Source organism: Macaca thibetana, chromosome 17 (genome assembly GCF_024542745.1).
Source record: "Macaca thibetana thibetana isolate TM-01 chromosome 17, ASM2454274v1, whole genome shotgun sequence".
In the NCBI taxonomy this organism is placed as follows: Eukaryota; Metazoa; Chordata; class Mammalia; order Primates; family Cercopithecidae; genus Macaca; species Macaca thibetana.
This window is the reverse complement of record NC_065594.1, coordinates 56,888,384-56,903,088: the sequence shown is the minus strand read 5'-3', so window position 1 is coordinate 56,903,088 and position 14,705 is coordinate 56,888,384. Positions and strand designations below refer to the sequence as shown.

The 14,705-nt window shown below is 43.2% G+C and overlaps 1 protein-coding gene across 1 annotated transcript; it reads right to left on the bottom strand.

The window, feature by feature from the left end:
- Positions 1 to 2,717: 2,717 nt before the first annotated feature.
- ACOD1 (aconitate decarboxylase 1) lies at positions 2,718 to 12,931 on the bottom strand. Its single transcript, XM_050766461.1, has 5 exons — positions 12,872 to 12,931; positions 8,707 to 8,868; positions 7,681 to 7,770; positions 5,838 to 6,043; positions 2,718 to 4,346 (listed from the first exon to the last, which is right to left on the bottom strand). Exons 1-5 carry the CDS (start codon positions 12,881 to 12,883, stop codon positions 3,371 to 3,373), a joined length of 1,446 nt encoding a protein of 481 aa, XP_050622418.1. The 5' UTR covers positions 12,884 to 12,931; the 3' UTR covers positions 2,718 to 3,370.
- Between the last annotated feature and the right edge of the window lie 1,774 nt (positions 12,932 to 14,705).

Genomic DNA, 14,705 nt, shown 5'->3' with positions numbered 1-14,705 from the left:
ATGTTGCCCAGGCTGTCTCATCAAACTCCTGGGCTCAAGCAATTCTCCTGCCTTGACCTCCCAGAGTGTTGGGATTACAGGCATGAACCACCATGCCTGGCCACATTATATTTTTCTAATTCAGTTTTTCTCCTTCTATTAACCTGGAAGTGGTACATTCTACTGCTGTTCTCAAATGGTTATCCTAGAAATTTCAGTGTGCATATAGTATGATTTGGCTGTGTTCCCCACCCAAATGTCATCTTGAACTGTAGTTCCCATAATCCCCATGTGTTGTGGGAGGGACCCGGTGGGAGATAATTGAATTATGATGCCATTTACTTTCATGCTGCTGTTCTCGTGATAGTGAGTGCATTCTCCTGAGATCTGATGATTTTATAAGGGCTTTTCTCCCTTCTGCTTGGCTTTTCTCCTTCCTGCTATCGTGTGAAGATGTACATGTTTACTTCCCCGTCTACCATGATTGTAAGTTTCTTGAGGCCTCCCCAGTCATGCAGAACTGTGAGTCAATTAAACCCCTTTCCTTTATAAATTACACAGTCTCAGGTAGTTTTTTATAGCAGTTTGAGAATGGACTAATACAGTAAATTGGTACTAGGAGTGGAGTACTGCTATAAAGATACCCCAACATATAGAAGTGACTTTGGAACTGGGTAACAGGCAGAAGTTGGATAAGTCTGAAGGGCTCAGAAGACAGAAAGATATGGGAAATTTGGAACTTCTCAGAGATGTGTTGATTGACTTTGACCAAAATGCTGATAGTGATATGGACAATGGAATCCAGGTCTCAGATGGAGATGAAGAACTTCTTGGGAATTAGAATAAAGGTGACTCTTGCTACGTTTTAGCAAAGAGACTGGTGGCATTTTGCCCCTACCATAAAGATCTATGGAACTTTGAACTTGAGAGAAGATTTACCTGGTGGAAGAAATGTCTAAGCAGCAAAGCATTCAAGAGGTGACTTAGGTGCTGTTAAAATCATCCTATTTTATGTATTCACAAAGATGTGGTTTGGAATTAAAACTTATGTTTAAAAGAGAAGCAAAGCATAGAAGTTCAGAACATTTACATCTTGATGATGTGATACAAGAGAAAAACCCTTTATCTGAGGAGAAATTCAAGCCAGTAGTAGAAATTCACATAAGTAACAAGGAGCCAAATGTTGATCACCAAGACAATGGGGAAAATGTCTGCAGGGCATGTGAGAAGTCATCACAGCAGCCCCTCCCAACCCAGACCCAGAGACCTAGGAGAGAAAAATAGTTTCATGGGCTGGGCCCAGGGCCTTGCTGCTTTCTGCAGTCTCAGGACTTACTTGGTTCCCTGCATCCCAGATGTGGCTAAAATGAGCCAAGGTATAGCTCAGGCCATGGCTTCAAGGGGTGTAAGCCCTAAGCCTTGGCAGCTTCCATGTGGTTTTGAGCCTGCGGGTGCACAGAAGTCAGAATTGAGGTTTGAGAACCTCCTTCTAGATTTCAGAGGATGTATGGAAATGCCTGGATGTCCAGGCAGAAGTTTGCTGCAGGGGTGGAGACCTCATGGAGAACCTCTGCTAGAGCAGTGCAGAAGGGAAATGTGGCTGGGGCACTGCCTAGTGGAGCTGTGAGAAGATGGCCACTGTCCTCCAGACCCCAGAATGGTAGATCCACTGACGGCTTGCAATGTGTGCCTGGAAAAGCTATGGACACTCAATGCCAGCCTGTGAAGGAAGCTGGCAGTCGGGGGCGGGGGGGGGGCTGTACCCTGCAAAATCACAGCTGCCCAAGGCCGCGGGAGTCCCACCTCTTGTATCAAAATGACCTGGATGTGAGACATGGAGTCAAAGGATATCATTTTGGAGCTTTAAGATTTGACTGCCCCACTGGGTTTTGGACTTGCATGGGGGCTGTAGCCCCTTTGTTTTGGCCAATTTCTCCCATTTGGAATGGATGTATTTACCCAATGCTTTTACCCCCATTGTATCTAGGAAGTACCTAACTTGCTTTTGATTTTACAGGTCCATAGGCAGAAGGGACTTGCCTTATCTCAGATGAGACTTTGGACTTGGACTTTTGGGTTGATGCTGGAATGAGTTAAGACTTTCAGGGACTGTAGGGAAGGCACGATTGTGTTTTGAAATGTGAGGGCATGATATTTGGGAGGGGCCAGAGGCAGAATGATGTGGTTTGACTGTGTCCCCACCCAAATGTCATCTTGAATTATAGTTTCCACAATCCCCATGTGTTGTGGGAGAGACCTGGTTGGAGGTCATTGAGCCATGGTACCAGTTACTTTCATGCTGCTATTCTTATGATAGTGAGTTCTCCTGAGATCTGGTGGTTTATAAGGAGCTTTCCTGCCTTCTGCTCAGCACTTCTCCTTCCTGCCATCATGTGAAGAAGGACGTGTTTGCTTCTCCTTCCGGTGTGATTCTAAGTTTCTTGAGGCCTCCTCTGTAATGAGGAATGTGAGTCAATTAAACCTCTTTCCTTTATAAATTATCCAGTCTTGGGCAGTTTGTTATAGCAGTGTGAGAACGGACTAATACAGCATACTTATTAATCAATATCTAGAGTTAATACGTTGCCCTTTTGTTGAACAATACCAGGGATTTGTAACACATTAACTATGATTGTTAGTGTTGCATTTTTAATCTCCATGACACTTCTATTATTTTCATACAGTTTAGTATTTATATAATTACATATTTACTTCTCTTTTTTCCTTTTCATTCTTTATTGCAACTCTGATTCAAATATTTTTGTACTGAAAGGTGATATATTGTAGTGCTTAAGACCATGGGTTCTAGAGCCAAAATGTGATTTTTCCAGACTGCTTTTTATTTCTGCTTGACAAATAGGGAAACTGAGGCAGAGGGATAATGGTAACACGCTCAAGGCTACATCTAGTAAATGGCAGAGGCAGGATTTAAATCCATCCATTCCCCAGTAGCACCCCTTGCACTGTGGAGGGCTTGGTAGTAAGCCATGGTCTAGGAGATCTGTTGGTGACACAATGCATCAGAGCCCTCTCCACTGTCAGAAAATATACATGCAGGTTCACATCCCTCTAAAGCCTTGGGGCTCATGAAGTCCACACATAATTCCTATGAAAATGTTAATTTTATAAGTAAATCACAGGTGAGTTGAATTTCACCCTTGTGAATGCTTATAAACTCATTTTTTTGGTGTGTGTTTCTCTTGATTTAAGTAATTGGAACTGTCCTGCAAAATTTACAGGAGAAGCCTCTTTCCAGATATATATAGTTCTGTTTCTGGACTCTCTCCATCTTGGTTCATTTTTCCTGGGCAAACTAAGCAGCAGACCCTTGCTTTATAAACCAAATCATTGAATCTCCCCAAATGCAAAGTCATTTAGATGTTGGTAAGCCTCAGGAGAGATTTGTGATAGAATTATTATATGCTGAAGAGTTTGAAGCCACCTCTGGTGGAGAGGGTCCTTTGAGAAGTGTAGTTAACACAGAACAGTCTTCTAGGTCTTCTAGATTTTCGACTATCTTTATGAGGCTTTCCACCATGTCACAGGACAGCATCTTGGAGGCATTGGCTCTGAACTTTTCCTCTAGGTCCTCCTGGCTCAGTGGTTCTCTCCAGTGCCCATAGAAGGTATCAGAGCGATGTGTGAAGGTGGCTCCATCCTTGAGGGTGACACTTATTTCACAGTACAGTGTGTTGAAGCTTGGCAAGTTGTCCGGAGGGTACTCCAGCTCCACCTTACTGAGCAGCTCTCTCACCTGTGGTCTGTTGATCTGGCATTCATGGAATGCTGGGACAGCGATGCTACCATCAAGCAGCATGGCACAGGCCACGTACTGGAATGAATGACGGGCTTCATGCTCCGAGTCTGGAAAGGGCCTGTTTACATACTGGACATTTGGTATCCTGAGCACAATTCTCTTAATGTAGTCAATTGGAAGCAGAGCTGTCTCTGCTACAAGGTTCTTTCTCACAGATGCAGCTGCGTCTGCCACCCAGTGGGTAGATAAATGCGCAGGAAAACGCTTAAAGGCCACATCCTGCTGGTCCAGCAGCCAACTGTAGGAATCTAGGTTTGGAAGGACTTTTGGGGAATAGTTGGCATAAAAGGCCCCAAATCCTGCCTCCAAGTCCAAGACCTGCTTGTTTCCTTGGAGACCCAGCATTGCCAGAAATGCAGCTTCTATCCCATGCTTGGCAGCATTGCCAATGTGGAGGGGCTTGGTCTGAGTGGCAGCATTGGCCATGGGTGCCCCAGCATGGGAAACAGCAATGGCCAGGGCTTCTTGGCACTTTGTGGAGCTAAGTCCTAAAAACTTGGATGCAGCAGCAGCACTACCCAATGTTCCTACCACGGAAGGGGGATGGAATCTGAAAAGCAAAGAAGCAGAGTTGGAAATGTACAAACCTTAATCACCAGGAGGCAGGATAGCATAGTCATCAAGAGCATTGATAATGGAGTCACACTGCCCAGGTTCAGATCTCAGCTCCATTACTTTATTAGCTATGTGATCTGGGGGAAGTTATTCAACTTCTCTGTAGATTTTTTCTTACACAAAATGGTGATAGGCCAGGTGCGATGGCTCACGCCTATAATCCCAGGACTTTGGGAGGCTAAGGTGGGAGGGTCATCTGGGGTCAGGAGTTCGAGACTAGCCTGGCCAACATGGCGAAACACTGACTCTACTAAAAATACAAAAATTTGCTGGACATGGTGGTGGGTGCCTGCAGTCCCAGCTACTTAGGAGGCTGAGGCAGGAGAATCACTTGAACCTGAGAGGCAGAGGCTGCAGTGAGCTGAGATCATGCTGCTGCACTCCACCCTGGGTGACAGAGTGAGACTGTCTCAAAAAATATAATAATAAAAAAAATAATAATAAGGCCAGGCATGATGGCTCATGCCTGTAATGCCAGCACTTTGGGAGGCCGAGGTGGGCAGATCACAAGGTCAAGAGCTCGAGACTATCCTGGCCAACGTGATGAAACCCCGTCTCTATTAAAAAGACAAAAATTAGCTGGGGGTGGTGGTGCATGCCTGTAGTCCCAGCTACTTGGGAGGCTGAGGCAGGAGAATCACTTGAACCCGGGAGGCGGAGGTTGCAGTGAGCTGAGATCACACCACTGCACTCCAGCCTGGCAACAGAGTGAGACTCCATCTCAAAAAATAAAATAAAACAAAATGGTGATAATAATAGCGTTGACCTCTTAGAGTTTTAGGAGCTTTGAATAAATTAACATGTTTACGATAGTGTGTAGCACACAGTGAGTTCTTTATAAATGGTACCATTACAATTATTGCCAGAAAGGCAACAGCTATTGATTGCTGAAATCTTACCTAAGTAACTGTGAGAATTGTGGGCCTTGAAGAAACTGTGAAACTTCACTACCCAGTATTTCAATTTACTTCTCTCCTAGCAGGCTGGCCAAGTGGCAACATAAATCTGAGACTGAGCCATTTGATGTGGCCGACATTTGACCATTTTTTATCTGCAGGATGAACAGTCAGGGTAAGGATATTCTGAATGTCCTCATTAGTCTGAGGGACGCTAGCCGGTCTCAGAATAGATTCTGCTCTGAGGATGAAATAAGGAATACTCAGTACACCCATGAACGCCAGAATGACATGAATCACCTTGCGACGAGAGGCCCAATTTATCTCATGGTCCAGGTTGCACTCTCGAAGTCACTTCTTTAAATGTGGATGGAGGGTTTCGTATGTGACTGGTGTATTGACTTATCTACCTGTGCTAATGTTAACATCTTCCGCTGAGCCGGCCTCTAAGTCAGAAAGCTCTACAGAGATAATGATTGACAGATGAAGGGGATGTGACTACCTTTTGATGGGGCAAATTCTCTCCATACCTCTTTGGTATGTCTTTGGCCTCCTTGGCGAAATGCAGTAATCGGCCTTGCACTTCAATACCAACATTGAAAGCCAGCAGCAGGTCAAGGCCAGAAAACTTTGGACTCCTTGGCAGGGCTTCTGCTAAAGCTGTGAGGACAGGAAGGACAGCCCCAGAAGGGTGGGTGGCAGGGTGCCACGTGTCATCAAAATCCATGGAGTGAATCTATGTAAACAGACACAAACAGTGACAAAAAACCTTAAATTTTCCCTTACTGCAATGGCTTTTGGAACACTAAGGACTTAGTTTAGTAATAACCTTGTTTTATGTGAGATTCTTTTGATCTGATTCTCAGAAAAGAAAATCTGAGAACTGTCTGTGATTTTTTTCTTTTTTCTTTCTTTCTTTTTTTTTTTTTTTTTGAGACGGAGTCTCACTCTGCCACCTAGGCTGGAGTGCAGTGCCATGATCTTGGCTCACTGCAACCTCTGCCTCCCAGGTTCAAGCAAGTCTCCTGCCTCAGCCTCCGGAGCAGCTGGGATAACAGGTGCCCACCACTGCCCTGGCTAATTTTTGTATTTTTAGTAGAGATGGGGCTTCACCATGTTGGCCAGGGTGGTCTCGAACTCCTGACCTTGTTATCCACCCACCTCAGCCTCCCAAAGTGTTGGGATTATGGGCATGAGCCACCGCATCTGGCCTGGCTGTGATTATTAGTCACGTGGCCGGCCCGTGGGAAATGCTGTTCCTCTGCCAGAGGAGCGGAGTACCTTGGAGAGCAGCTTGTGAGACCCAAGGAGCTTGGGTCTTGCCCTGGTGGCCTAAGGTCCCTCTGCCATGGCCCCTGGAAAGATCTATAATCCCCTTTAAAAACAAAGCTGCAGAATCAGGTGGCTGGCAATTCCTTCCTCCTCCACCCTTTAAATAAGTTGTACTGCAAGTTTAATGTCATTTATTCCATATGAGGCCATATGTTTTTGTACCTTTTTATTATGAACTAATTTCAAACTTTTAGAGAAGTTGTAAGACGAGCACAAGAACTCTCAAATCCAAATTAACTTTTCAGCTATATATTTAAAAATCATTATTCTCTGCTTTAAGATTTTATTCCTCTTTCTCCCAGCCATTTTCTTTTTCCTTATATTAAAACACTAATAACCAGAAGTTCATTTAAAAATAGATTTTTATATCTATTTTCTGTCACTGGTACATTTCCCACTGTTTTCAGGACATTACTTTGGAATGCACCATTGGCTTTAACTTTCAATCTCCTGAGCTATTGTCCCCATAAATCATAAAAATATCTCAAAAATCCCAACATATCCGTTTCCAAGTTACATCTTGTAGAATACTTCCCCTGACACACAGAAAAAGCATAAAAATCATCCGTCAGATGAGAAGTACAGATTTTTGGTTCAGAAAATACAGACACTGTATGGCTATTGTTCCTTTCTCAATAACTATCTGTTGAATGGATGAATGAAAGAATGAATAAAAAGCACATTACTGGAGAGAAACTGGCCCCAAACAGGAAAAACTGAGAAGAAATTTGGTCTGGATGTTGGGTTTTGTATTTTTTGCCATTTATATTCAAGGTTTCGAATTGGGATACCTTAGGGTGTTTTTATCTAAATCCTTCCATCTTTTTTCCTCTACTACAAAATCTCTTTGAAAAGCATCAATTTACTGTAAAAACATGAAAACCGAATTACTACACAGGGGAGAGGGTAAGCCACTTTATCTCTCTGACTTTCAGTTCTTTCATCTGTAAAATATAGAATTTGGGCAATTTCTGAGCTATTTCCCGACTCTAAAATTATTGTGATTATCTAATAGTTGAAAAGACGTGTAAACCTCCTTACAGCCACACCGTTCACAAAAGCAGCATATGTGGGTGGAAGCCTGATGTCTGGCCGACCCCAAACAGTGCTGGTTATGTTGGAACTGTAGATCTGGAACAAAAGCAAATCAACCAGTGATAGTGTCAATACAGTATACCAAGTCACCATTTCAAGAGTTATTCTTCATCTTTGGAGGCATTATTCATGGTTCTGACTTGAACCTTTGCCACAGATAGAAGCCCTAGTTATTGAATTCCTCTCATCCTTATAGAATACACAACTTTCCTTCATGAAATGGGGAGGAGATGTTGCTTGATCCCAGATCATGATCCGGAAGTACTCCAGGGAAGCACATCTGAAGTTACTCTTATTTACTCCTTGGGGTTAATACCAGGAGAGATGGACTAACCGTCTATCTCAAATACACCCTAGGGAGAGCAGGAGCTCTCACGTGCATCCCTACTCTGCTCAGAGTACTTGACCAGGCTTTTCTCCAGAGAATAAGAATAAACTGTGAGATATTACTAGTGTATGATTTTGTTTGTTTGTTTTTAAGGTATGGTCTTGCTCTGTTGCCTTGGCTGGAGTGCAGTGGTATGATCTTGACTTACCGTAACCCCAACCTCTCGGGCTCAAATGATCCTCCCACCTCTCAGCCTCCCGAGTAGCTGGGACTATAGGCGTGTGCTATCACACCTGGCTAATTTGTATGTTTTGTTTTTGTTTTTATAGAGATGGGGCTTTGCCATGTTGCCCAGGCTGGTCTTAAATTCCTAGGCTCAAGCAGTCTGCCCACCTTGCCCTGTGGAAGTGCTGGGATTATAGGTGTGAGCCATTGTGCCTGACTGTGTATGGTTTTAAGACAGTGACTTAGTAAAGAATATGGATGACTATTAAAACTCAAATAATGGAACATAGAAAATTATTAAAATGATATAGAACAGTGCTATGTACATCAAGTGCTGTCTATAAAAAGAAGTATAGATTAAATGTAACACATATGTATGCGCTGGGTTTTATCTCTAACATAGACTTTGACCTTCTTACCTTGCTATATTGGCTGGCTTTGTGAAACACTTCCGTACTGGTTCCCAGGAACCCAGCACCCAGAGTGTCTAGAATCATCCTCTTGCTCCTCTGAATAACGCGATCTGTCAGGTGTCCCGCTTTCAAGCCATGGATAGTTGTGGCAAAGCTTTCTGTGATAGACTTTAAAGGGAAGAGTGTTAGGACAGGGCTACACCCCACTCTGTACTTACACACTTCTGTTCTGTAAAAAACCTTGAGGCACTTTTGTGCAAACAGTTTTGTTTCTTTGTTTGCTCCAAGAAACAAAGTGGAAAAACTTTGTTTCTTGAGTTTTTCCACTCAAGAAACCCAGTTGATCAGATTTAGTTTAATTTCTAAAAAAAAAAAGGTGTGTACTAAGCATCTATTATGTGTGAGGCAGAGGGATGTGGGAGCACACAGCAGCCAGTTTCTCTCCTCAGTCGAGTTGAGGGGCAGCATAGCAAGCACAGGACACAGCATTGTGTGATGGATGGTGGTGGGGGGAAGCACAGAGAGTTGTGGGAGGAGGACGCGAGGGACACCTCGTCTGTGTAATAGGGATTTCTGTGGGGGCAGTGCGCAGCTGCTATTATGAGATACCTGCCAGGCACTGTGCTGAATGTCTCAAACATATTACCCTTTTAATACCCACAAGTCTCCAGGTAGTTATTTTTGCAGGTGAGGAGACTGAGACCTAGAAAACTAAAGTCACTAATTTTCACAGCTTTTAAATGGTGGAATCTGAACAGAAGCCCCTATAGGTCTAACTCCACAATCAGGGCATCTAGCTATCAAGTCCAAAATGGTCTGATGAACATGTACCTCAGAACCACCTGGAGTTCTTGCTGAAAATGAACATTTCTGGTCCCCACTCTAGACTACTAAAATTAGACTCTCCCCAGAAATGGAACCTCTGGAAGCATAGCTCAGGATTCTGTTTTCATTAGGATCTCTAGGAGGCTCTCAAGTGTTCTGGTGCGCTTATGTCCAATATGGCAGCTACTCTCCAATGTGGCTACTGAGCACTTGAAATGCAGCAAATTGAGATGTGTCATAAGAGTAAAATAAAGACTGAATTTTGAAGGCTTAGTAGGAAAAAAGGATATAAAGCATCTCAATAATTTAAAAATATTGACTACATGCTGAATCAATGTTCAATTCATTGACCAGGTGCAGTGGCTTATGCCTGTAATCCCAGCACTTTGGGAGACTGAGGCGAATGGATCACTTGAGGTCAGCAATTCAAGATCAGTCTGGCCAATGTGGCAAAACCCCATCTCTACTAAAAATACAAAAATTAGCCAGGTGTGATGGTGGGTACCTGTAATCCCAGCTACTCGAGAGACTGAGGTGGGAAAATTGCTTGAACCTGGGAGGCAGAGGTTGCAGTGAGCCGAGATCATGCCGCTGCACTCCAGCCTGGGCAACAGAATGAGATTCCTCTTGTCTTAATAGAAACATATTCAATATATTGATATCAATATATCAATAATATATGGGATACAGCATAAATAAAACACGTTATTAATTGATTAGTTTCTTCTAAACATTTTCTAAAATTTAAATACTAGAAAATTTTAAATTACATATGTGACTTGAGAACCACTGCCTGCTCTTCCCTGTTGGTGGAGACGTTGATGCTTGATCTGGTTATGAAAACTTAAGAGTAGTCATCAGATAATAGTGCAGGGTGATGAGAATGGAGGGTAAAGGTAGAAGTGGAAGTGAGGGCCGAGGCTGGGAGGTGTGAGAGAGTGGAGGGAGTTTGGCTCCCTTCAGCTGTGGAGTTGAATACAGGAGACAGAGGTGACATGGAGAATGGATTTGCAACTTATGACCGAATGATGAACATTACGTCATGCTAAAGACTGTGATGTCAATGGGGAGCCGAAGTGCTATCTTAAGAAAAGTAGAGTTATGGTCAGAACTAATGTTTTGGAAAGATTCCTGTAGGCAATTGTATAGAGAATGGATTGGAGATGGGTAGACAGGGGCAGTGAAAGGACTGCTGCAGTAGCCCCGGTTCTGGATGGGGAAATGGCAGTGCCATTGGCCAAGACAGAGAACACAGGAAGAGGAGCAGCCTTCCAAGCAGTGATGATGGGCTCAGTGTAAACTTGTTGAGTATGAAGTGTCTGTGTTCATCCTACTGGAGAAGCTCATTCTGCTTCTACCCATAAGCTATGAAACTTAAATTTCATAAGCAGTGGAGTACTCTGCAGTTCCTTTAAAATTCAAATTCTTCAATACATAGACAGTTATTTTGTTTTCTACACATTTTCGCAGGACAGCATCTATTATGTAGAGTTAAAAACATCCACTCTTAAGTCAGGTTTCACTATCTGCTCACTACCTAGTGAATGTTGGATTGCTTCCCTTTCTTGCTCTGGTTACTACATCATTGCACAACTTAATTTGTCTATCTCAACATCAGATACTTCATTTTTAAATCTTAACTGTAAGGTGAGGGGCTACTGGATTAGGGGACCTGGGGTATCTGGGGTTCTCTGATTCTGAGCTCAGTGCCAGGACAGAGCTACAGAGATGGAACCCGTGCCTAGCTGAACGTCCTTCAACCTGGCCACTGACTAGTCCCATTTACAGAGTCTCAAGTCAGATTTATCAAGTCAAGGAACACTTGCCATTTTCAAAAGGATGGGCTACTTTTCATGTCTCCGCGAGCTTTAATAGAAAGGTGGAGGGGGGTTTGGGGTGGGGGAAAGCAGGAGAGAAGATGGCTGGTAGAGAGAAAGGATGCTGGCACAAAGGTTTTAGATTAGGGTGGAAGAATAACAATCATGTTGATTTTCACACTGCTAGAAATTTGAGTTAAAATATTTTTAGGGGCAGAGGGAGAGAAGTAGAATGGGTTTATACTTAAGAGTTTCAAATATTGATTGAATCCCTGACTCTAAGCAAAACTACCTCTTTTAAACCTCTCTTCCAACCCCCACAAGTCTCACAGTTGGGGGCATGTAGTAATTGATCATTCATCTCTTTAGGGCTAGATCTGACCCAGGGGTGTCTTGTGGAGGAATGTGAGACTGGGGAGCAGGTGGGGCAGGTGGATTGGTGACATGGAGCCCTGGAGGTAATTGCACCGTCCATCCATATGAGACCGTGCTGCTGGTGATACAGGAAGGTGGAACACCGGAATCCCCTGGAAGTCGTGAGCAGCACCCTGTGTGCCAAAGAACACATGGCTCTCCCTGGCCCCTGAAGGAATGAAATGTGAGGGAAATAAACACACAGCTGCTCAGCTGTCGGTGGGCCTTGCATTCATCTGTTTCTAAAATATCTTTCTGATCTGCTTGACCTTCTTATGGCATTTGCATCTCTTTTTAGTTAAATACAGTGATTATTAATGTATAAGTTAAGGCATAACATAAAGCCATTGAACAAATCAATTTCACAAGTTCTTTTTTTTTTTTTTTTGGACAGAGTTTCGTTCTATTGCCCAGGCTGGAGTGCAGTGGCACGATCTCGGCTCACTGCGAGCTCCGCCTCCCAGGTTCACACCATTCTACTGCCTCAGCCTCCCCAGTAGTTGGGACTACAGGTGCCCACCACCACGCCCAGCTAATACTTTTTGTATTTTTAGTGGATATGGGGTTTCACCAAGTTAGTGAGTATGGTCTCAATCTCCTGACCTCGTGATCTGCCCACCTCGGCCTCCCAAAGTGCTGGGATTACAGGTGTAAGCCACCGTTCTTACTATGAGTCCAGCACTGTTCTAAGTTCTCAAGAATGCCAAGTCAATACTGGATCATTCCTGCTTTAAAAAGCATGATCACACGACTGCACTCCAGCTTGGGTGACAAAGCATGACCCTCTTATCTTCTACAGAAAGTGGTGACAATAAATAGATTAACAAAAACACAATCTGGCAGTGTCAAAATGGACACATAAAACTAGGGGGTGAAAATTTAATGAACTTGTCATGATTCATCCCCTTCCTAACTTCGTACAATAGAATCATGTATCTCATTTGTAAAACAGTAATAAAAGCCACCATGCAGTTAATTAGGTAGCCCACAGGTTATAAGAAAAGTTAAAGCAGAGGCAGGTAGTTCTTAAAAGGAGAGGGCAACTGAAGAAATTGAGAAAGGAAGAAGTCTGCTAGAAAAGCAATTTAAGTAAGTCACATAAAATGTCACAATACCTTGAGCATCATTTTGTTGTTAAGAGGAGGTTCAGTTCAGGAGGAGTGAACCAGAGGAGTAATTTGTTTGCTGGATGTCTGACTGCCTTTATACCCTTCGCTCCTCTCAAACCCATTTCCTTTCATTTTGTTCTAACCCTAGAATGTCTATCATTTCAACATCTCCTGACTAGACTCACTTTAACTTCCCCTTTAAGGGACTGTTTAACTCTTCCATGGATGAAGAATTCAGTGAGGCTAGGATGTACAGTAATCTTGATCATATGATTCCTCACAGGCGTCAGAAAACTTAAATTTATAGTAAAACTAGGATTGCCTTTTGTGCCTACATAGCTTATGTCAATACTAGAAGAATATCTACACTCTTTTAAGTAGGTATTCTACTTCTCAAAATGTATCCTAAGGAAGTAAGTATGGATGTATGGAAAATTTTAGGAAAAAAAACTCCACCTGCACACAAACCAAATTCATACCCTTGCTTATAAGATCGAAAACTGGAAACATGGCCATGTGCATTGGCTCACACCTATAATCCTAGTGCGTTGGGAGGCAAAGGTGGGAAGATTACTTGAGGCCAGGAGTTTGAGACCAGCCTGGGCAACAAAACAAGACCTTGCCTCTAAAAAAAAAAAAAAAAAAAAAAAAAAAAGCCAGGTGCAGTAGCATGTGCCTGTAGTCATAACTACTTGGGAGGCTGAGGCAGGGGAATCACTTGAGCCCAGGAGATTGAGGCTGCAGTGAGCTATGATCACACGACTGCACTCCAGCTTGGGTGACTTAGCGTGACCCTCTCTCAAAAAAAAAAAAAAAAAAAAAAAAAGAAAAGAAAAGAAAAAAGAAAACAATCACATGCCCTCAAATTTTGAATCGGTTAGGTAAAATGTGGCATGTGCAATATTTAAGGTACACTCCCATTTTCCCCTTCCACTTTACCCTGTTGGTCACCATTGTCTAGGGACAAATGTGCTGACTAGAAGTTTCTGGCAACTTGAGATTAAGAACCTGGAAGGGCACTGGGGGTTAATGCCACTTGTCCCCAGCTTGTACCCTTGCTCATTCCTGAACTGCTCTTTTCATATTTGTACATCTCTGATTCTTGGTCCTCTGCCTGGCTTCTGGAATATAGTGCCTTCCTCCCTGCCATCCTGCTATTGCTGGAGTCTGCTTCAACACAGCTTGTCCAGGCCTCTTTGCCTATAATCAATCACTATGATATGGCTTGCCTGGAATTAACTCTGCTCCTCTGGGCAATTGCCACTTCCCCTGGATTGCCTAGTCCTATCCAATTGGTTTGCAGTTACAGTGGGTACCAAAAACAAGTGATTTCAAATCTGTGCTTGTTGTTCTAGATATAGTGCCAGAATTTGTCTTTGGAGAAGACTGCATTTAAATTATGGAGGAAATCTCCATGAGCCTTGAGGTTCCATTTCAATCCTATTACAGAAGAGTTTGAGACAAAGGAGTTAAAATGCTCTGTGTAAAAATGCAAAAGCCCATCTTTCTTGTGAGCAGGAGGTCGCTCTGTGAGATGAGATTAGGTAATTGTGCTTGTGTTGGTTGAAGCCTGTAGAGAAAGAATGTTAGGGCTCTGGAGACAGGGCTAAGAGCAGAGTCAGTGGGAACCCCCATGGATTGGTTGGGGTGGTGTGATGGCTATAGGCTAGGAGCTCCAGGGGGAAGTGGCCAGCAGGAAACCCTGCATGAAAGGACATAGGCAGACAGATTTAAAGAGCTGTGAGATCAAATATGTAATTTGAAGTTTATTTTTCAGCATAATAATTCCCTGGTGCTATTGTTATATCTTTAGGAAAATTTGTTACATACTAAACCCAGT